The following is a 22490-nucleotide window of genomic DNA, read 5'->3' on the forward strand; positions in this document are numbered from 1 at the left end:
CTATGGAAGTCAATGGGACCCAGAAACTGTCTTTTAGGTTTGGAGCTAAACTCTGCAGGTCAGTGGTCCACCAGGACCGAAGTTGCCCATCCCTGATAAAGAACATACTTTTTTGGCATTCGCAAAGTAATTACTCATTCAAAATAAGTACCTACTACTCAGAGTATGCAATTTCGGATGCAGCCAAGAGCTGCACTGTGGCCATATGTCTTGAAACCTTTAGCTTCATGTTAATGGCAGCTTTGGGAAATGGGTGCTACAAGAGTTTTCATTAAGATGGCGCTCTAGAGGTAGATGACTGGGACTCATATTGGCCACATTGGCTGGTAATGAAACACATCCTTTTAAGTCTGGATGCTGAAAAAGCTTTTCACTAGAGTGCATTTTTATTCTTGGCATGTCCCACATAAAATTCCCGTCTTTTTTTCTGCAGTTGAACACCCTGCCACAATACAGCCTACTCTTCTGGTACTTTCCTCTTAATGAGCTGCTCTGTTTTTGTGTGCGACGCGGATCTGATGCAGGAGCCCACTTGAATGCAAAGTTATTAGCTACCCTCTCATCTGGAATAATGGAATTTATTTTTTTCCATTACTAAACTGCCCTTGTCATTTGCCGTTTTGGGTTAGTGTTCTTGAAGTTTCATGACGACACTGTCTCATGAGATTTTCAAATGAAAATGCAGTGTGGCTACAGGCCGCTTTGTCACGTAAAGTGTCATGACCTGTGACTTTGTGGCTGCACTGAGTCAGACCTCCTAATGTGAGGAATGAAATGGCCTTAATCCACTAGACTACGTCTAGACATATTGCTGCATGGCCCGGCTCTCCCCACGGGCGACCAATGTGACTGACTGTTGGTAATAGGACAGATCAACATTTTTTGCAAAGAAACAACAATCTCATGAATGGTAAGGCTTGACAGGAGGGCTCTAGTTGTCTTGGTGTAAATGAGCTAGGCGTCCAAGAGACCCATCTTGAAGAGTGAGTAAAAAAAAATATTTGTACAAAACAAATGAGGCCCCAGTAAGTTATTGAAATTCTGGGGAGAGGATGGAGAAAACAAAAGGATAGACGGATGCTATCCTCAGTGAAGCAGAGGAAGAAGAGAGGAGAGAGTCTAATTAAAGTCTGGGCACAGGATGAAGGACTGACTTGTGACTAATCTAGCCTGAAGGCACATCTCTATTGCGGCATGCACATGGGCAAGACGCTGCAAGCAAAAACAGTCTTGTGGCCTGTTTATATTGCAGCGCATGTTAATATTGCATTGAGGAGAGGCAGTAATTGCAGGTTAAGGTGGGCGGCTAGGGAACGGGGGGGGCTTTGAGGAGTGGGGGGTGGTGGCTACAACTGCATAGCTATATATTCACATTCTCACAAATTAATACCGGTAGGATTCAGGGCCGGAGTAAGATATTGTGGTAACAGTGGACACAGCGGTCTGAGGGTCTTTCTACCCAACCATGCACCCATCTCATCCCGTTTGCAGTCTTGTCCTGACATCTTTGACCATGAAAACCTTTACACGGCCCTACAATGTGCTCTTGGATCTGTGCCCAAATTCCCATATGGTAATTCTGGCCCTGATAACACTTTATAATAAGGTTCTATATGTTAACATATGCAGAATGCATTCATGAATAATACATTAGGGTAGTATTTTTTTTTTACAGCATTATTATTTTTTTTTTTACAGCATTTATTAATCTTCTTAGTTAATGTTCTTTTAAAAATAACACAGGTATACACCTGTTCATTCAGCAGAAATTATAGAAAGAATATATGTAGAACTTAACCAATAAATAAATTGATTTGAACTAATAAAACCGTAAGTGTTACCAAAATAACAGATTTTCAAGAAAGACAAATCCTCACAGAAAACATCTGTGATTTAACATGGTTCTTTTTAGTTATCATCTATTTTCCGCCAAAAATAATTCAAAAGCAAATCACAATGCACCAGATTTAAAGGGATAGTTCAACCAAAAAAGGACATTCTGTCATCAATTACCCTCATGTTGTTCCAAACCCATAAGACCTTTGTTCATCTTCAATACACAAATTAAGATATTTTAATGAAATTCATAGAGCACATCAAATATGGTGTATCAAATAAATGTCAATTTGACGCTCGAGAACAAACTTAATTGGTTCTTGCGTCACACAAACATGGTTGAGCTTCCGTTTGTCAAATTTGATGAGCTCTATGTATGTATTGATCAATGTCTACATATAAATTAAATCTGTTCATCATATGTGATTGTGTCTCTTTAGAAGAGTATTTAACTAAATTCATACATACTGTATGTATGTATTACTTTTATGATCTCTTTATGAATCATCAAAGTTTTGGGTGAATGGACAGGGACAGAATTCGATTTTTATTTTTTAAAATTCCTTTAACTAACTAGTGCTGCTTGTCTGTACCAATCTATTCCACAATGCTCAAGTGTTTTAGGTGGTTGCTAGGGCATTGCAGTTGCTTATAATTTTTTTGTGAATGATTTTAGTGCATGTTATGCGGTTGCTAGGGTATTCAGGGTGGTTGCTAGGTGGTTACTAAGTAGCTCAAGCCAAAAGAGCCCATTCCCATATCTCTATGATATCCTCTGCACTGGACAGGGCTCAGATTCTCTTTTAATTCAAGTCACTCCTTATATGGTTGCAAGTCTCATGTCTGTAGTAAAAATGTTTTAATAATAATGGCAATATATAATATTACTAATGGAGTCTCTACTGTATCCAATACACGTGGTTTCATATGGTCTAAAGGAATCAACATTACTAAGCTTCTGCAGGGAAAAAGACCAAATAATCTTATCCACAGGAAGGATGAGGAATGTCACCTTGTATTCCCCCCTCCTCTCTCAGTGTCCTTTATGCACACAAGCGCAACTCTGCAGTACTGCCCCAGGCAAGATTCCCATTCCCCAAAGGCGTGCCGTCTCGCATTCAGAGCGCAGTTAGAGGCTACGGCGGGTCGGGTTCTGACAGTGGCCCTGCATATCGGACGACAATAAATCATCCGCCTGCACCGGGCCCGTGGACTGGGAGCCGAGGAGGCACATCCCCTTTGTTTAGACTTTTTCTGCTGAATCTCAACAAGGATAGCAGAGCGAATGTGATTCGGAGTGCTGGAAGGAGGGTGAGATGATTGGTCTGGGGTGGGAGGAGATGCAGCAGAGGATTGTGGGATACATAGGTGGGACGAGACATCTACAGTGAGGCAGCAGGGTCACCTGTGTCACTTTCATTGAGTAATCACTGTGCAATAGCTTCGGTTAAGAGAGTCTGATATGGAGTAGCAACTGCGAAGTAGAGAGTAGGTCCAAAGGACTCTCCAAACCACTTTGTCAATGTGAGAGTGACAGCTAGAAGGACCGTTCACACCCACACACACTCAGACGCATACACAAACACTCTCACAACCAGAGCACTGCACGTAATATACAGGAAAAGGGGCTAAAATTATATAGAGTATCACCAAAAATGATTTGGACACAATGGCTACACTTAAAATGTATGAGTATCACTGCATTAGATAACAAAATATCCAGATTCAGGATTCAAGTGTTCCACTTCCAGTGTTGTAATTGGTAACTAAAAATATTAACTAAAACTATTAACTGGTAATAGTTGCACTTGTGTGAAATTATGTATACAGTGTGTGTGTGTATATATATATATATATATATATATATATATATATATATATATATATATATATATATATATATACTGTATATACACATACACACACACACACACACACACACACACACACATATTAAAGTATCATTACATGATCATTCAGGTGTTTCATGGGCATGGGAGAGGGCATTCCCTGCAGAGCTCTTTTGGTGAGATTTGCTCCCCGCAACTATCTGATTGGTGGAATTTTCTGTACAGCATCATGGGTAATGTAGTTTTTCACCACAAATTCTAAAACAATTCCAAAACAATTTTTTTTTAAAATAAGTTAAAATAATGCGAACTTCAACAGAAACATATACTGTACCTTTGATTAACAACCTCTCACAGCAAACCTTTCATTTGAGAAAATGTGATGAGACACAGGTGGATGTTCTCATAAATTATTTGTTTGGATTGTACATTTACAGTGGCACTTAGATGTAGATCCTGATTGCATAACAGTGTTGTGTTATGACATTTTCAGAGATGCGTACTCTAAAATAAGCATGGCACGCCCCAAGCATGTCGCAAAATGAAAAACAGTGTGAACACATTTTCATAGAGAGATTGAAATAAGCATTCATGCATTACTGATGTGGGGTGTTTCGGTTTGTCAAAATAAAAAGGTCTCATTTACAATATGGCACATGGGGCATTTTCTAAACCTAGAAAACATAAACATATAAATCACTGTAAAATTACTTTACAGTAATTTTTTATGAAAAATGTTTATGGTAAATGTCAAGGTAAAAATTCTATAATTAGACCTAGGCATAGATACCAAAACCAGTACTTGAGTGCTCAAAAATTATTTTTGCCAATTGTTACCAATTATGCCTCTTTTCACAAGATGTAAAATACGTCTCTGGTGTCCCCAGAGTGTGTATGTGAAGTTTTAGCTCAAAATACCCAACAGATAATTTTTTACAGCATGTTTAAATTGTCATTTTTTGGGGCTCAGAAAAACGTGCCGTTTTAGTGTGTATCCCTTTAAATGCAAATGAGCTGCTGCTGCCGGCCCAAAGGGCGGAGCCTCGCGAGCTCGCGCTCAGAGCCAGGACAATCTCATCTGATAATATCAAAACACAAACTCTCAGTAGCGGTGTTCATTTTGACCCGGAGTATATTATATTTTTAATTCGACAGACAGCATTCTGTACTATATTTTTTGTTAATAATTAAAATTTATTTTGAAATTCTTTTATTTTAAATGCATTTAAATCTATATTTGTTAATTTAATTGTCACTTTTATAAAAATAATCACATTAAATGAACACGTTATATTGACAAATAAGACCTTTGCACCAGAGCACAAAAGAGATGCACATATTTTACCGCAGTACGTTCCGGAGACAGCAAGAAAAGAGCTTGATATATGTCCTAGGCATGTTGAACGAGGCATTTCAAAGGAAAGGCTAATCCATCAATCGCATGCAAAACACTTCTCGTTTCAGTCTTCGTGTCATGGTTAAGTGCACTGAGGCACACATCCAAACCCTTTCTTCTCTACACTCCTTACATATTTTCTTCGGGTACCAAATGCATCTGCATTCATTCGGAGAAGCTGAAAATATCTCATGTAAAATGTATAAAGCATGAAGTCTTTCAGGAAGTTGCTAATAAACAGGAAGGCAGCACAGGCCTCGTGTTCTTCCTCCTCACTAGATTTAGCACTGGAATCACGCATCCCTGCTGCACAATTTATCAAAGCAAATTTATGAATCAATTGTCATCTCTCCTACTGACAAGCAACTGAGCTCTCCCTCAAACGGCTTGACAAATGGGACGCAAAGCTATAAGAACAACGTGCTGGAACTGCTTTCCAGAGTTAATATCTTCTTCATGGTAGATTATGACCAAATGCAGCCTTCATTGGGAGAATTGGACTCAATAGAGGTCAGAAAGATGTGTGTCATTCAGCATACAACAAACAGCTCTGCAAATGCCTCACAGAATCCATTTAAAAAACTTTATATATGCCGTATATGTTCACTAACCGTCCTTGGGGAGAATCCAAAGTCCTTTACACATCAATAAGGATTGTTTTGGCACAGAAATCCCACTTTAACCCACCAAAGCTCACTTTGTTAGTACATCCAACATGTCATAGGCCACATACACACTGGGTCATTCTCAAAATAAGGTGAAAAATATGTTCTTTAAGAAAATACCACCATATAAGCAATCTATAACCTAATAGTTTATTAAATATTCAGTTTATTCAAATATTCAGAGACAAACTAAACGGTTTGACTCTGTATTGTATTGGTTTGCATTTGTATTTTTTAATTGTTTAAATTTGTCAAGTGCCCTTGTATACCCTTCACTTCTATGACATTTGAAGGTATTTTTTTGTTTATTTTTTAAAACAAATTTGTTTTCCGGGGTTTAGCTTTAGTGCACAGTCAACCAACTGTGTGTGCTCGACAAAAGAAATAATAAAAAACAGAAAAAAGTCGGCACACCAAGGCTCTAAAAATGCAAAAATGTAATAATAGACTCTCACACAGGTGACGTTTTGAGCATGCAGGCTCTAGATCAGAAAAAAGCGACACAAAATAATTACTAAATTCTTCATTAAATATAAATAATTTGGAAAGTACATGTCGTGCTAGGTTAAAAACCTATGGAAGCTTGTTTCCGCCACTGAATAAAACATTTTAAAAGATAATTGCGACTTTTTATCTCACAATTGCGAGTTTACATCTCGCAATTCTGACTTTATTTCTCAGAATTGCGAGATATAAAGTCAGAATTGCGTGAAATAAAGTCAGAATTTCGAGATATAAAGTCGCAATTGCGTCTTATAAAGTCAGAATTCTGACTTTTTTACTCGCAATTGCGACTTTATAACACATAATTGTGAGTTTATATCTCGCAATTCTGACATCTTTTCTCAGAATTGTGAGATATAAAGTCCAATTCTAAGGGGAAAAAAAAGACACTTTTTTTTTTAACCTTAGAATAGTTTATATCTCACAATTCTGACTTTATAACACGCAATTGCGACTTTATATCATGCAATTCTTACTTTATATCTCCCAATTGCGTGATATAAAGTCAGAATTCTGAGTTATAAAGTCAGAATTGCGTGATATAAAGTCGCAATTGTGAGAAAAAAAGTCAGAATTCTGACTTTATAACATGCAATTGTGACTTTATTTCACGCAATTCTGACTGTATATCTCGCAATTCTGACTTTAAAACACGCAATTGCGACTTTATTTCACGCAATTCTGACTTTATATCTCGCAATTCTGACTTTAAAACACGCAATTGCGACTTTATTTCACGCAATTCTGACTTTATATCTCGCAATTCTGAGAAACAAAGTCAGAATTGCGAGATGTAAACTCACAATTGTGAGATAAAAAGTTGCAATTATCTTTTTTTTTTTTTTGTGGCGGAAACAAGCTTCCATAAAAACCTGCATTTGAAAAGTGTGACAAAATACTCCCACAGTCAAAGTTCAGAGCAAGATAAGGTGTGGCAGGACTGCATTCTGTACACTCACAAAACTTTGCAGTGTATGTGTCCATAGTTCAGTGGGCAAGACGATGAAGACAATTTGCTGAATAACTCAACTCTTTTCACAACAATTGCACCTTTAATTACCTTTAAAAGGCACACACAGCCTTTTGACAGATTTTGCTTCCTTTTTTTAATCACGGCACATCTGTCTAGGGGATACACACCACTAAAAAGAATGATTTCCCTGAGGTGTGCTGCCGCCCCTGGCATCTGTTCCATAGCCAAAGTGCACCTCGACCAGTCAAATGTGAGATGGATGGTGCAGTGACGGAGCTCTAGAGCTGTTGCACTGAGCCCAGCCAAAATGGGCCCATGAAAAATACTGTCCCATAGGGCAGTGTTTCCCAGCAACTTTTTGACCTGAATAACACCACAGCCCCCGCAGTATGACTATAAATATTTTTTTCTGAACATCATCATTTAGCATTATCGTTAATATTATTACAATTCTTCACTTTTAAACTAAACATATTCAATACTGTGGAGAAATCTCAGCAAGCATCTTCCCTTCAAACTGATCCATTATATATGTCATTTTGAAAAATGTATCTATACATTTAAATATAAGTACTATATAAATTTTTATAAATATATCTTGAGAAGTATATGTCAGAAGAGATAAGGCTGTTCTTGGGTCAACATGAGCACTGACTGCAGAGATCGCAAAGAAAGACCTTTGTAAACTTCTGAGAAAAATGTCAAACAGGTGCTATCTTTAGAAATAAACTGCAGATTTGAGGTTTAAACAACTACATTCTCTGAAAACTTTTAAAAAGACATTCCGTGACAACAACGGTATTCTGAAAATTATAATGGCTTTTCACCTACGCCTGTGCTGCTTGCTGGGAGAAATGCTGCCCATTTAGACGGTAAAAGTTATCAGCACTCGTAGAAGGCCTCTCAGCCAATCAGATTCAAGGGCCTGAACTAACTGTTGTGTGTATATCTATCTATCTATCTATCTATCTATCTATCTATCTATCTATCTATCTATCTATCTATCTATCTATCTATCTATCTATCTATCTATCTATCTATCTATCTATCTATCTATCTATCTATCTATCTATCTATCTATCTATCTATCTATCTATAGGGTCCTATTTTAACAATCTGAAACGCAAGTATCAAACGCGAAACTTAAGTAACTTTGTGGGCGGGTCTTGGCGCTGTTGCTATTATACCGGCAGGATAAATAACTCTTGCGCCCGACGCAAATCTAAAATGGGTTGGTCTGAAGTAGCTACATTACTCATAGGTGTGGTTTGGGCGTAACATGAAATAAACCAATCAGAGCGTCATCTCACATTCCCTTTAAAAGCAGGCACGCTTGTTCCATGGCGGATTGCTATTATAATGGCAGATTTGCCAGGAGCGGTTCACAGCCGAGGAGACCAGCGTTCTCGTCGGGGCCGTAAAACACAGAGAAGAGATATTGTATGAGGATGGGAGAAACCCAGCCAAATTAGCTTCAGTTAAACAGGCGTATAATAATTTGGGTAAATGTGTAAGCTAGATTTATGCCTATTTTTTCACATCTTCATGGGCACCACAATGATTTCCCTTGTGTGGAATATTTTTCCTTGAAATTATGTATGGTTTGCAAAAATGGCAACTGCTGCGTCTGTTTAGATGAGAGAAGCAAAGTGTATGCGCGTTGTGTACACACTACATTACGGCCAAGCATGCGCCCTTAAAATAGCATCTGAATAACGCGCCACTGACTTAAGACTAGGTTTTTCCTGGTCTGTGGCGGAATTGTTTTCTGGAACAAAATAGCACCAGGGAACGTTTGCGCCGGGACACGCCTCCTCTTTTCACTGAACCACCCCCGGGAGCGCAAGTTCATTCCCTAATTTACCAATGTGTGGCTGTCGAGGGAAAAGTCCGCTGTGTGTCGGGTGCAAAATAGGAATGATACATGTGTCGGTGTACAAAGTCAATTGCGCTGGGTGCAAGATAAGGGCCCACAGTCTTAGTATTTAGACGTGCTAAATACTAACATAGTGTTTGTATTTTCACCCCCCAAAAATGGTTTTACACCAGTTATTTATTTCATTTGCTGTAGTGTGTCAGTAGGAAATATCAGTTTACATTTCCAAACACTCCTTTAATTGTAATAATCCAATGAGATGTTTGTATGCCCAAGGAGTCTGTCAACAGCCGGTATGTTCTGATCTCACCATCATCGAGTCTGTCTGGGTTTACATGAAAAAACAGAAAAAACTGAGACAGACTTCAGAAGAACTGCAGCAACGTCTCAAAGACTCTTGGAGAAACCGTCCTGCAAAGCTACCTGAAAAACTATGTGCAAGTGTACCTCGGACCAAAGCTGTTCAAAACGCAAAGGCTGGTCACAGGAAATACTGATTTGATTTAGTTAATAGAAGTTAATTGATAAATAAAAAATGCAGGTAGGTTTCTTCAAGCGTCTTGAAGACATTGCCACAGCTCTTCTGGATTTAGTCTGTCTCAGTTTTTTCTGTTTCTTCATGTATCCCAGACATGAAGGCTATTGTCAGACTCCTTGTGCATACTAAAATCTCACTGGATTATTACAATTAATGGCAAACTAATATTTCCTACTGACACACTACAGCAAATTATATAAATAACTGGCTTAATAATTATTATTTTTTTTGGGTGAAAATACTAACATGTCTAAGACTTTTGCACAGTACTGTATATATATATACATACATCTGCCTGGAGTCTTTGTAAACACAGAGGGCCCTATCTTGCACCCAGCGCAATTGACTTTGTACACCGACGCATGTATCATTCCTATTTTGCACCCGCGCAAAGCGCGCTTTTCCCTCCACAGAAGCACGACGCTAAACTAGGGAATGAACTTGCGCTCCCTGGGCGGTTCAGCGCAAAAAAGGAGGCGTGTTCCGGCGCAAACGTTCCTTCATGCTATTTTGCAGGTTTAGAAAACAATTGCGCCACTAACCAGGAAAAAATAGTTTAAAGTCAGTGGCGCGTTGCGCATGTTATTCATATGCTATTTTAAGGGCGCATGCTTGGCCATAATCAATGTAGCGTGTGCACAACGTGCATACACTTTGATTCTCTTATCTACACAGAAGCAGCAGTTTTCATTTTTGCAAATCATACATTATTACGATAGATAGATAGATATATAGATAGATAGATAGATAGATAGATAGACAATTTATTATAAAAGCATACATCTAGCTTACACATTTACCCAAATTATCATACGCCTTTTTAACCGAAGTTGATTTGGGTGGGTTTCTCCATCCCCAGCGTCCCTGACGAGAGCGTTGCTCTCCTTGGCTGTGAACCGCTCCTGGCGCGCGCCCGGCAAATCCGCCGTTATAATAGGAATCCGCTTTAGAACAAGCGCGTCTGCTCTTAAAGGGAATGTGAGATGACGCTCTGATTGGTTTATTTCACGTTATGCCCAAACCACACCTATAAATAATGAAGCTACTTCAGACCAACCCATTTTAGATTTGCGCCTGGGGCAAGAGTCATTTATCCTGCCGGGAAAATAGCAACAGCGCCAAGACCCGCCCACAAAGTTACTTGCGCTTTGACACTTGCGTTTCAGATCGTTAAAATAGGGCCCAATACAGTATGTATATTGCTTTTTTTTTATTAGGTATATTTGGTACAGTGTAAATGCTTTTATTTCAATGTCTTCATGTCAGTTATATGGTTGATTTCCTAGTAGCCCTTCTTGGGAATCACTGACACGTCACAATCCCCTGTATAGCTAGGTTGGCGCAATAGACAGAAACTGATCTTTGAATAGAGGATAGACTTATTTTAAATTTATAAAATGTTTCTATGATTTTAATTTGAGGTGAAGGTTGGTGAGATCATATTAAAATAATATCAACTGAATTACTCATTTCCCCTCGAGAAAGGAATACAGAATTTGCCAGCAAAATGGGTCTGTGTGAATATTCTAACTAGAACAGTTAAACTTCTTTTGTGCTCTACTCCTGATTCCCTTCCATAGAGATCGCCTTTGCCACAGGGTGCTTTCTAAAGTTGCTTAATGAAGGAGGCTTACAGTGGGCTGTGATTGACAAAGGCCAATTTAATCTGCCTATTAGTCAAACACACGGTGGGAGCAGCTAATTGTAGTGGGAGGCGCTCCAGCTCCTTCGTTTTACAGTGCCAGAGATCTTTTGTAGCATTAAATGATGCAAATCGAATTGTCTGAAACATCTCTAAGCTTTTGTCATGTTATACAACAGCTAGTTCCGGTCTGAGTGTTGTTTCAAGAGTGCTGATATAACAGTTCAATAGCACTGAGACTTTTTCTGTCACTCCACTTGTTAGTGTTCATTTTAGAAAGATTGTCAATCTGTGCATTACTGGTTAGGATTTTTTAGTCACTCTTGCTGTAGGTTGTTTTAATGAAACAAGTATTAAAAACTGTATTTATGAGTAAGTGATTGAATCATTTAACTGATTCATTCAAACACACTGATGGGATAGTACCTCTATGGTGTCATAGTACCAGATGCGCACTTCAGAATCTTGCCGGTACTTTTCAACTTATGGATACTGTGAATTTGGACATACTACTCTTTTCACACACAGTTTTTCACATACTGAAAGTATTCATAGTCGGATGCAGCAACTTTCTTAAAGAGTAAGTCATTAAATAATTTGTTCAGGTGAGTCGTTCAAACACACATTTATTACAACGTATTACATTTATTAACGTAACAATGTTACTCTCTTTATGAGCGAGACATTGAATCATTCATACAACTGTTTTGTTCAAACAGTGATTTTCTCAGGATCGCTGTTGTGTTTTTTTTTTATTAGAGATGAGCAATGGTTAATTCTGCTGTGTGTTTGGGGTGTGAGTGTGTGCAGTTTATTTGTTGAACAAAACGTCAAAGAATCGTCAAGTTATTTTTATCACAGGCATTATAAAACCCCACAGGAGAATCTCGAGGCAACCAGTGGCGAATTAGTCTTCCGGGTTTTGACGTCGTCCCTGCACCAGGCTGAATCACAGGAACTTCAGCAGAATCTTACTGTTTCTGTATTATAATCATGTACCAGTGAACAAACAGAAGCACATTGGTAAGTACAACTGCAAATGGTCACTCAAGCATCTGCCATCCAGTCTGCGTTCTCTTTTTGATGTCTGGGCCAGCTGGCAGAGGGCACCAGGGTCACAAGTTCACATACCCAGCCATGCTGATGTCACGACCAATGGGTCACAGTCTGGGTGGCGCCTACAATCCATTTCAAGCCCTCTCTCCAAGGTGTTCGGTTAACATGGCCACCAAGACCATAACGCCCTATTAATCCATCACTTTGTGCCACTAACAGGTGGGCAGGTGAACCCTGGGGCCACCTCAATGCATGATGCCAGCAAAATGGAGGAGGCCAGAACATTGGTTCAGATCGATACGCACCCACCCAGAATACAAAATGAGTCTGCTATTCATTACAAGCCGTAACAACCCCTAGCTCTGTCTCATTCATCAGCCTGAGCTGTTTCTGCTCAGCTATCATCTAACCTCAGACTCTGTGGGGGAATAAACGATGCTACAAACCCAAGCAACATCATCAGAGAAAGAGAGAGATAGAGAGAAAGAGGGATGAATCGTAAGAGAGAAAGAAAGGGAACACCCTGAAGTCAGCCGCCTAAGGGCCGCCGGGCTCTGCTACGCCCACCGTAGTCAGTCATTCCATACATCTGTCATGCTCATGACCAATTGGATTATCTGTCCTTGGTTGTAATTTACAAGCTCAAGTAAATCCTGCTACATGAAGGACAAATTTTGAGGCGTAAGCTGAGTTGTCTTGAGAGCAGCGTGAAACCTTGCATGCTATTTGCCACGCCTCTCCTTCATAACTCGCCGTTTATGTCTACCATAAAGTTTACAGACTCATTTTTATATACAACCAAATATTATTTACGACACAAGTCAAATCATGGAGCGCTGTAATCAAGGTTGATGCCATCGCTTGGACCAGTTTAGTGAGGACAGAGGCTTTTTGATATAGCGTTTCCTGACCTGTTTGTATAACATACCCACATCGGTAAGGCTCAAATATGCTGATAGCTTTTATCAGCATAAACAATTAATATAAATGATAAGGGGGTCAGAGGAAAATTTAAGAAAAAAAATCACTTTGACATTATTACTGTACATAAAGACAGATTGAAAACCATGGAATCAATTAATCATAACATTTTTGGTTAATTTTGTAATTAATTATATTGTTAACAAACAGTGATTAAGACGGATTTTGTAGTTACTAATTATTTTTAAAAACATTTTTAAAGAGTATAAATTCATCTTTGCATACAGTATGAAAATACATACAGTACAGTGCTGGTCAGAATTATTTGCCCCCTTTGTGAATATGATCAAAGATGGCTGTAAAAAATAAATCTGCATTGTTAATCCTTTTGATATATATATATATATATATATATTTGCAAAAATCTAACCTTTCATTGAAGTAAAAGAATTGAAAGTGGGGGAAAAATCACATTATGAAATAAATGTTTTTCTCCAAAACACATGGGGAACAATTATTTGCCCCCTTTTATTAAATACTTTTTGCAACCTCCTTTTACCAAGATAACAGCTCTGAGTCTTCTCCTATAATGCCTGATGAGTTTGGAGAACACCTGACAAGAGATCAGAGACCATTCTTCCATACAGAATCTCTCCAGATCCTTCAGATTCCCAGATCCATGTTGGCGCTTCTTCTCTTCAGTTCAGCCCACTCATTTTCTATAGGGTTCAGGTCAGAGGACTGGGATGGCCATTGCAGATGCTTGGTTTTGTGTTCAGTGACACATTTTTGTTTTGATTTTGATGTTTGTTTTTGGATCACTGTCCTGTTGGAAGATCCAAACATGGCCTGTTATAAGATTTCTAGCAGAAGTTGTCAGGTTTTGATTTTTTATCTGTTGGTATTTGATCGAATCCATGATGCCATGGATCTGAACAAGATGTCCAAGACCTCTGGCAGAAAATTAGGCCCAAACACACACACAAAAAAAATCCTCCACAGATCCATCCTTCAGCCCACAGAATGGGAGACTCTTGTGCTTTGTGTCTGTGACGAGAGGAGGAAGTTTCTGAAAACAAGCCCCAGTCTGTGTCTGGCAGAGCAGCTGCTCTCAGACTGTTTATGGCTGTGCTGCCATGGCGGCTCACAGTGTGAAAGTCGACAGTTCACGCTGAATTAATTATTCATTCGGAGGAACCTTATTAAAATGCATCTTTTTTTACTCCCTTGAAATATAATTGCAAGTAATAAGCCAAGAGGTCAACGAGGCATTTACAAGCTTGATCTACCGTCATACTATCTCAGCCCTATGTTGTTTTAATAGGCTAAATTAATATGAAAGGGCATGTTGTTTTCTTTAGAAACTGTTTAGCGATTAATGATTCCATTATTTTTTTGGGTAATTTCCTCCTATCTGCCTGGGTGGGGGAGGGGGTGTGCTTGGATCTTATCAAGGAGAATTGAATGTAAGGACATAGCTTCTATTCATCATTTGATCCCTGAATATAGCTTCATATGTCTGGAGCCCCTGAAGCGTTCTCTGAAATGATTCAACTTAAGATTTTTATCCAAGTCAATTTGCATCAGTTTCTCTGTCAGCAGTTCCCAAACTGAGTGAATGGAAATGGCAAAGCCTACGTCAGTAGCATTGCTCATACAAAAGCCTCCAGACAAAATACATACCAGAGTTTTATCACAGCAGAATTAATGAAGTTGCATTCACACATGTCGGAATCAGAGCCGGTGCCAGGACACATGAACTGGGCGGTGCATTTATATGTCTTGAGGGGGCCATTCGTTTTACCATTTGTTATTCAAAAATATTCCTAAACTTGTTAACTATATTATGAGCTTTCTGATACATTCCGATTGTCAAATATATGTAAGTGAAAGTGTTTTTTTAAACACCTTTATAAAGATCATGTTAGTTGATGTTAGTTTGCACTGCAATTCAGAGATTAGGATAATTTCTCCCCAAATATATAAAAGTAAGTGGACGGTGAACTGGGAGAAGAATACAGTAAACTTTATAGTTACCTACCCAGTGTGTAACTGATATGAATAAAACAATGCATTGTCAAATCATAATTGAAAGGATTATTATTGCTGGTTCCATAGACATCAGTGTGTATTTAATAAACTATAAATGTTTCGTTTTGGGCTAGTACTTAATTTAAATGTCTATTTAAATGTCTGAAACCTAAAATAAGCATTATGTGGTTGAAATCACTGAATAGTTGTGATATATGACAAGTGCTGAGCTCATCTGTCTCTGGCTCAGAGCCAGCCAAAGCGCGGAAGCACATTTAAATTTAGCAGTTGATCACGTGATGCGCTGAACGTTCAAATCAATCTGGTGTGATTGTACATGTCAAAGGGTTAAAGTTGATCGCGTTTTGGAATCGGCGGTGGAGGGACAAATTGAAACTGAGGGGGCACATATCAGATCTGAGGGGGCAATGCTCCCTTTTGCCCCCTTCTAGTGCCGGGCCTAATCGTAATTATCTTAATTACGAGATTCCGTTTGTAAAAAGCGTTCACATCCTTGTAGAACTGCTGTAATTACAGTACAACATTGCTTGTACCACCTGAGTGCTGCTTCATGTGTAAACACTCGAAATGGCAGTAGCTTCAGTAAAATGTAGTTAAGCAGTTATTTTGTAATTCCTATTATTGACTATTGTTAATGTCTTAACAATGCAAGAACAATCTAAATAAAGAATAAAAAAATACATACAATACAGTTTAATGTAGCTAATGCTTTTGTCCCACTAAATGAGCAATAACTTTATTGATAAAGCATATGAATAATGACTTGTTTCATGTTATATTGTGGTTTTGTCTATTGATTATTCATATTTTGGGGCTTTATAGTGTTGCCATAAAAATGCATAATTCTGATTCAGAGGATGTGAGCCGCTCCTAGTAGAACGGCTAGGGTTGTCATCTAGAAATTATGGTTATTACGACATGGCATAAATGCATGGCATTACATTTACGTATGTCAGTGGTGAGTTTTAGCTCTGTATCTTGTTGACAGTAAATCTACAGACATGTGAAAAAAATAATAGTTATTATTGTAAAATATTGTACATTATTTTAATATATTGTTTTCACACTGTTTTTTACACCACACTAAACGTCAAATTGACAGTCCTACAGTTTTCTTAAAAAAAGAAGACTTCAAAAACCTTCCAGACTGTAATGCAGCCAAACCGAGCTGAAAAAATGGAATACACTGGAATAAAAAGACACTTGAGCCACCTGTGTGTTAATATAAAGCCCACAGGGGACTGTAGGACAAGAAATATCCAAATTAAGAAGCCTATTAGAGCTTCAAACTGAGCTATGATACTCACAATGTGCAACTGCAGGTAGTCTCCGAGGCCCTGGCTGCTCTCCACCTGCACCAGGATGGCATCACTCTGCTGGGTGCTGAAGCCCACGGCCAAACGGTCCGCCCGGGTGCTTGGCCGATCATTGGGTGCCCAGGTGTATGTGATGAGCGCTCCTCCTCTCCCAAAAATATACGTGGTCCCAGCTGCCAAATGAAGAAAGACATTAAACATGAGCTAAACGTTCAAAGATGTGGCATGAGACAAAGGAAAATAAGAATGAAAGTGAGTGAATATGTAGAGCAGCACAGCAGGAGGGATGTGAATGTGAACGTGTGAGGCAAGACGAATGCTAAAGAACCATCTCACATCACACATTTGCCCTGTGCACTGCCTCATACGAGATAAAAGCGTCTCTGTCTATAATAAGTTGCAATCTGTTCACATGTGCGTTAAATGCTCATTTGAATTGTTTCCTTAGTGACAAACGACATATTCAGGATTGCCATTTCAGACTCAAACATCCTGCGTCAATTTGGAGCTGAAATGTCTACTGGCCTTGAAAAAAAGGGCCCATTTCAGTGTGAACTTCAACTTCTTGCCCTCTTGTTGCTCTTGTTCTTCACTGCATACTTGGGCGCTAATATTTCACCGCAATTGGACATGGCATCGAATCACAGCAGCTGTATAGAATTGAGGGTCTGAAATGGAGCCAGTGCCGTGCTGCGTCAGCTCGGTATGAAACCACCGCAGGGCGGGACGGGTGCCCGACATACTTTAAACTGCCAAGCTATCCGCACTGAAACAGCCCTAGAGAATGAACCTGGGCAACAGCGTGGACCGATTTGCCAGGGTAAAACGAGAGGTTGTAATGTGAGCTGCCTCGCTGCTGAAGCAACAATGACACAACAATGGAGTGCATCCAGTTATACTTAATGAACAATGCAGGGAAATACATCAAGAAGGTTCACAGAAACAAGAGACAAAAAAAAACAGCAATTAAAAAAGTATGTTTTAGACCCTTTCTTAACTTCAATTTTCTGAGGTATTTTTACTACTTAATACCTATAGCCTACATCTCATTTAAATGAAAATAAAATACATATAGCTTCAGAAACATGGAAGATTAACCACAGGTAAACTTCATTGACTATGTACCTGTTCCACTAGGTCTTTCCATTAACACTTTCCATTTTGTTTGTTTTGCCCCTTCCCATTCATCCCATTGGACAGGGCTTCAGACTTACACATGTTGGACAACTACATACATCAGATGAAATGGACAGTTTTGCGAGTTGTTATTGGGTTCGGATGCTGCATTGCTATGGCCACCCACACTTTTTTCTTCTTCCCGTGTATCCACTTTTGAGGTGTGTTGCTTGCTTTTTGGATTTCATCCTGGACTATGTCTTTAAATGCATTTTGTGTTTGATGTTATTTTTAATGTTTGCACTAGATCCACTGTTATTTTTTTAATGTAAAGTATAGTATAAAATGAATATACTTCATAATCCATTTTAATTTGCACTTTTTAAACAAATTAAACATTAAAAAGTATATTTTTATTTTAAGGTGTCCTTGTTACAAAGTTATTATACATTTAAGTACCGAGTAATATTAATTAACAACATGTACTTATAGGGTTAGGACAAGGGTTTGGTTGTGGGTTAGTTGCGTGTAATTATGCGAAATTTACTGTTATTACTACGGTAAGTACATGTAACATATGTAACAAAGACACTGTACAATAAAGTATTACCATTTAATAAATACAATAAATGTTCATTGTTTATTCATGTTACTTCACAGTGTATGGCACCTAACGTTAACAGACAGAATTTTTTATTTTAATAATGTGCCAGTTTGTATCAATAATGTACTGTATACCGGTAATGTAAAATGATTCATTGTTTGATTGTTTTAACTACAGTAGTTTATTAATATCAACCAATAAATCATGAAGGTAAAGTGTCATCAAGATGTTAGATTTTAATTATATTTACTAAAAATATTCCTAGGAATTTTTTTAAGCAAGAAATTTGAAAAAATAAAATAAAACAAACTTACAGGCCTGGTTTCACAGACAGGGCTTAGACTAAGCAGGATTAGGGCTTAGTTCAGTTAGGACATTTATGTAGCTTTTATCATCATTCCTTAGAAAAGACATTACTTATGTGCTTCTTGAGACAAAACACTGACATATTTTAACAAGTTGCTTTCAGTTAAAACAGCTCAAACATGAATTTCAGTCTGGGACTAAGCTTAAGACTTGTCTGTGAAACTGGGGCACGATGTTTCGCTTGAAAAGTGCTTGTGCTCTCCTTATAAGCTTATGCTACGTATTTTATCTAATAAAATGACATTCAGACATTTTTAAGAGGGGCTCAAGTGACATTTTTTTCAAGACATTTTTAAGGGTCATCACATTATTAAAAAGCTCTGCTACAGCATAAAGTGACGTTAGGTGCTCTCCATTTGTTTCCGCTCAGCATCTGCTACAAGGGCAGGTATTTGGTCATCATTGGTATACTGATATTTGGGTTTTCTTAAACGCCCTCCCAACTGATTAATGCTTTGCTAAATGACTAAATGAGGATGAGGAAGATCCTCTTTTTCCTCAAATCTCACCTAAACACCATGATGCCAAAGTGAAGCCACCTGTCATTCCTGGCACTTGTGTTCGTCTAAATGAGCAAACAGAGGAGGTGGGGGGAATGTAATGAAGTGTTCTGGCGAGTGGTCCCCTAGGTGGGATGTGGGTTACAGAGTGCTGAACACCTGCTCATGAAAGCTGCTAGCAAACTAGTTGAGTTTGGGTTGTCACGCATCACAACAACTGTTTGAACTGCTGAAATATGAGGAACGGTTATAAGGAAGCGCTAAAACACATGGGATCAATCAGGCTTATTTATTTGATTGGAGCTAAAGTGTCTGTTGTCAGCAGGGTCCAAAATTAACACCCCCCCCAGGAGCTAAATGCGAGTAAAATTCAGTATTGGCTATTAAGCCGATTAAAGCCGTTTGCCAGTAACTTAATTCAGAACGGCAACATTTTAAATCAAATTATAATAATTACAGTCTGACCTCACTGATTTAAGGGGCATATAATTTAACTGAAGGCCCACAAACTTCTACTTCAATGGAAAACTTAGTTTATTCCTGACACAATATTTCTCACATTAATCCACCCAGATGAAAGTATCAGGAACAAAACCACAATGTGTCCTGTCATTTGTGACAGGCGCAGTTTCACTGAGAGACGGATACTGACTCTTCTTATATTATTCTGTGAAAAAAAAACCAGCTCAATAATTCCAGTGTCAAGGTGATTTAAATATATATATATTTTTTTTTATAAAAATGATGCAAAATACAGTTTCATGGCTCTTAAGGAATATTTATGGCTGGGAATTTTCTCATTATACTCACCATTGGCAGTTGGGTTGTCAGCCTACTTCTAGACAACCCATGTGACTGCGGTGGGCCAAGGACAGTTTTTTTTTTTTACTGGACGCTTAGCCTGACGTTTCACAGCAGAGGTGAAACTAAACCACTGCTATCATGATGCAATCAGAAAGTCTATGAAGTCTCCAAAACAGAATTGATTTCCTCACTCTGAAGGAATCAGAATTTATCGGCCTGGTTATTTTCTAAATGTTGCAGCAAGATTCCACTCTATATCATCTAATCAATATCACTTTATATAGGCCTCTGATAATGTTGTCTGCCTATATATACACCTTACATGGGTTATGACCTATACTCATTTATCTGCCCTTGAAAATTATGACATTTAAAGGGATAGTTCACTTTGAAATTAAATTTTGGTATGTTTTAGCTTACCTCAAGGGCATCCAAGATGTAGGTGTCCTTTTTTCCGCAGTAGTTTCAATTTTGATATTTTTAGGTCAAACCGTTCTTGTCTGACAGTCATATCATGCAGGTCTATGGTCACGGTCTCAAAGAGCATGCACAGAGTCCAAATTAAAACAATTCCCCATCGTCCAAATTAAACAATTCCCCATCGTAAGTACACATTGATGGCCTAAGACACGAAACGAGCGGTTTGTGTGAGAAAACGAACATTATTTATATTGTTTTTACCTCTTGTAACACAGCCACGTCCAAGTGATCTGAGGGCGCGAGCGCATCCTGCTGTGTGACGTGTGCGCAGACTAGTGCATAGATATATACACTAGATGTCGCCTTGGCTACACAGTTCATTGGAACGAATGTCTTTACCTGCATTAAATGACTGTCAGACAAGAACGGTTTGACCTAAAAATATCAAAATTGAAACTTCTGCGGAAAAAAAGACACCTACATCTTGGCTGCCCTTGAGGTAAGCTAAAACATACCAAAATTTCATTTCAAAGTGAACTATCCCTTTAATCATTTGTACCATTTTCTATATGTGAAAGAAATTATCCCTTATTTTTTTGCAAATGAATATTTGCTCATGAAAAGAGGATGCAGATATGATACATTTGAGCCATTACTGTGCACTCAAAATATCTGTATTATTTTGCGATGGCTCTTTGTCATGCTTTAGTGTAGTGGAACAAGCGAGGGCTGGTGCATTAAGTTCCTGATAGGTTAAGCATTTGTAAACAGTGTTTAATTCTATAAATACACTGAATGAACTGTCCACACACACCGTCTTTGGGGGGAAAATTCAATTTTCCTGCTTCAGTTACTTCCTGCAATTCAACTAAAAAGACTTGCCCTGTGTATTGAGCAAGATAAAACCAGTTCCTGAGCCGTGTGCCATTTAAAACCACCAAATCACAAAACAACTTTTATAATCCTTACTGTATGAAACAGGAATTTGGGCCAGGATATTGAAGGGCTTGTGCCTTTTTTTAGGCTGTAGGTTCTCACAGGCATGTATCATGGCTGTTCAAAAGTGTTTTGAAGGTGGTATTATTTGAAAGTTTTTACATAAAAATATTTATTCATTTGAAGGAATAATGTTTTGAATGATTCCGTTGATTAAACAATTTAATGACTCACTCATAAAGGCCATCACGTTTAATTCTAAATGACCACTAATTTGGAATAAATGAATGATTTAATGACTCGGAGACAGTCACTTTTCAACACCTACTGGTAATACGATGTAATATTTATATTCTCAGATTAATAAATATTACAGACAGTTTTCTTACGGCAATATCACAACTCTAAACCCTGCGGTATAAGAGGCAAACAAAAATAAATTAATGAAACACTTTTGGCTACACCACCTCCCCGACGAACAGTTGAGCAAAAATGATTTATTTTTGCTCTCTTCATGCAGGTTTCGAAAAAGGTTTTACATGTTTCTTCTTTTCAACAAGGCAAACAAGAATCTCCAATAAAGCATTGGGATTGGATTTCACTGAAGGCTCCTGTGAGATGCTGCGATTAGATAAGCTGTGTGTATGGAGGATAAAGGGAAGTGAGTTAAGGAGCAGTGTGGTTATTTGCTGTATGTTCCCAGATTCCCACAGAAGGAGAGATATTGGAATCATGTCCACTGGATCATGTGTGGACATGATATTCTTTACAGTTCTGGTAATCTAAGTCAGCCGTCTATAGACAAATGAAGAGACCAGGAGATGCCACAATGCTCCAGAGTTATTTGTGCAAGATTTCACATTATTTTAATGAATCATTCCAAGTTATCGAGTGATTCTGCAGTAATGTGTTAAAGGGACACTAGGTAACTTTTTAACCTTAACTGAACAGCTTCGGAGTCAGTGGAATGGTTATATTACTTATTTTGGGTTGAATGGTGGTGGTTTCACACCCCCTGGTGCCCGAGAGCGGAAAAAACTCACTTGCAACTTCGGGCCGGCGGGTCGGCGGGCTTGCCGTCAGGAAGTATCGCGTGATATCAGGTCTCGCGATGTAACA

The 22490-nt window shown here is 38.5% G+C and overlaps 1 protein-coding gene across 1 annotated transcript in view; it reads right to left on the reverse strand.

The window, feature by feature from the left end:
• Positions 1-22490, reverse strand: part of nrxn2a (neurexin 2a) — a gene marked incomplete at its 5' end in the record, with an annotated part of 371676 nt that overhangs the window by 34706 nt on the left and 314480 nt on the right. Inside the window, 1 exon segment of the mRNA XM_081391515.1 lies at positions 16617-16798. Within this exon segment, the coding sequence (XP_081247641.1) occupies positions 16617-16798 (182 nt within the window).

Source organism: Scardinius erythrophthalmus (genome assembly GCF_964197995.2).
Source record: "Scardinius erythrophthalmus genome assembly, chromosome: 17".
In the NCBI taxonomy this organism is placed as follows: domain Eukaryota; kingdom Metazoa; phylum Chordata; class Actinopteri; order Cypriniformes; family Leuciscidae; genus Scardinius; species Scardinius erythrophthalmus.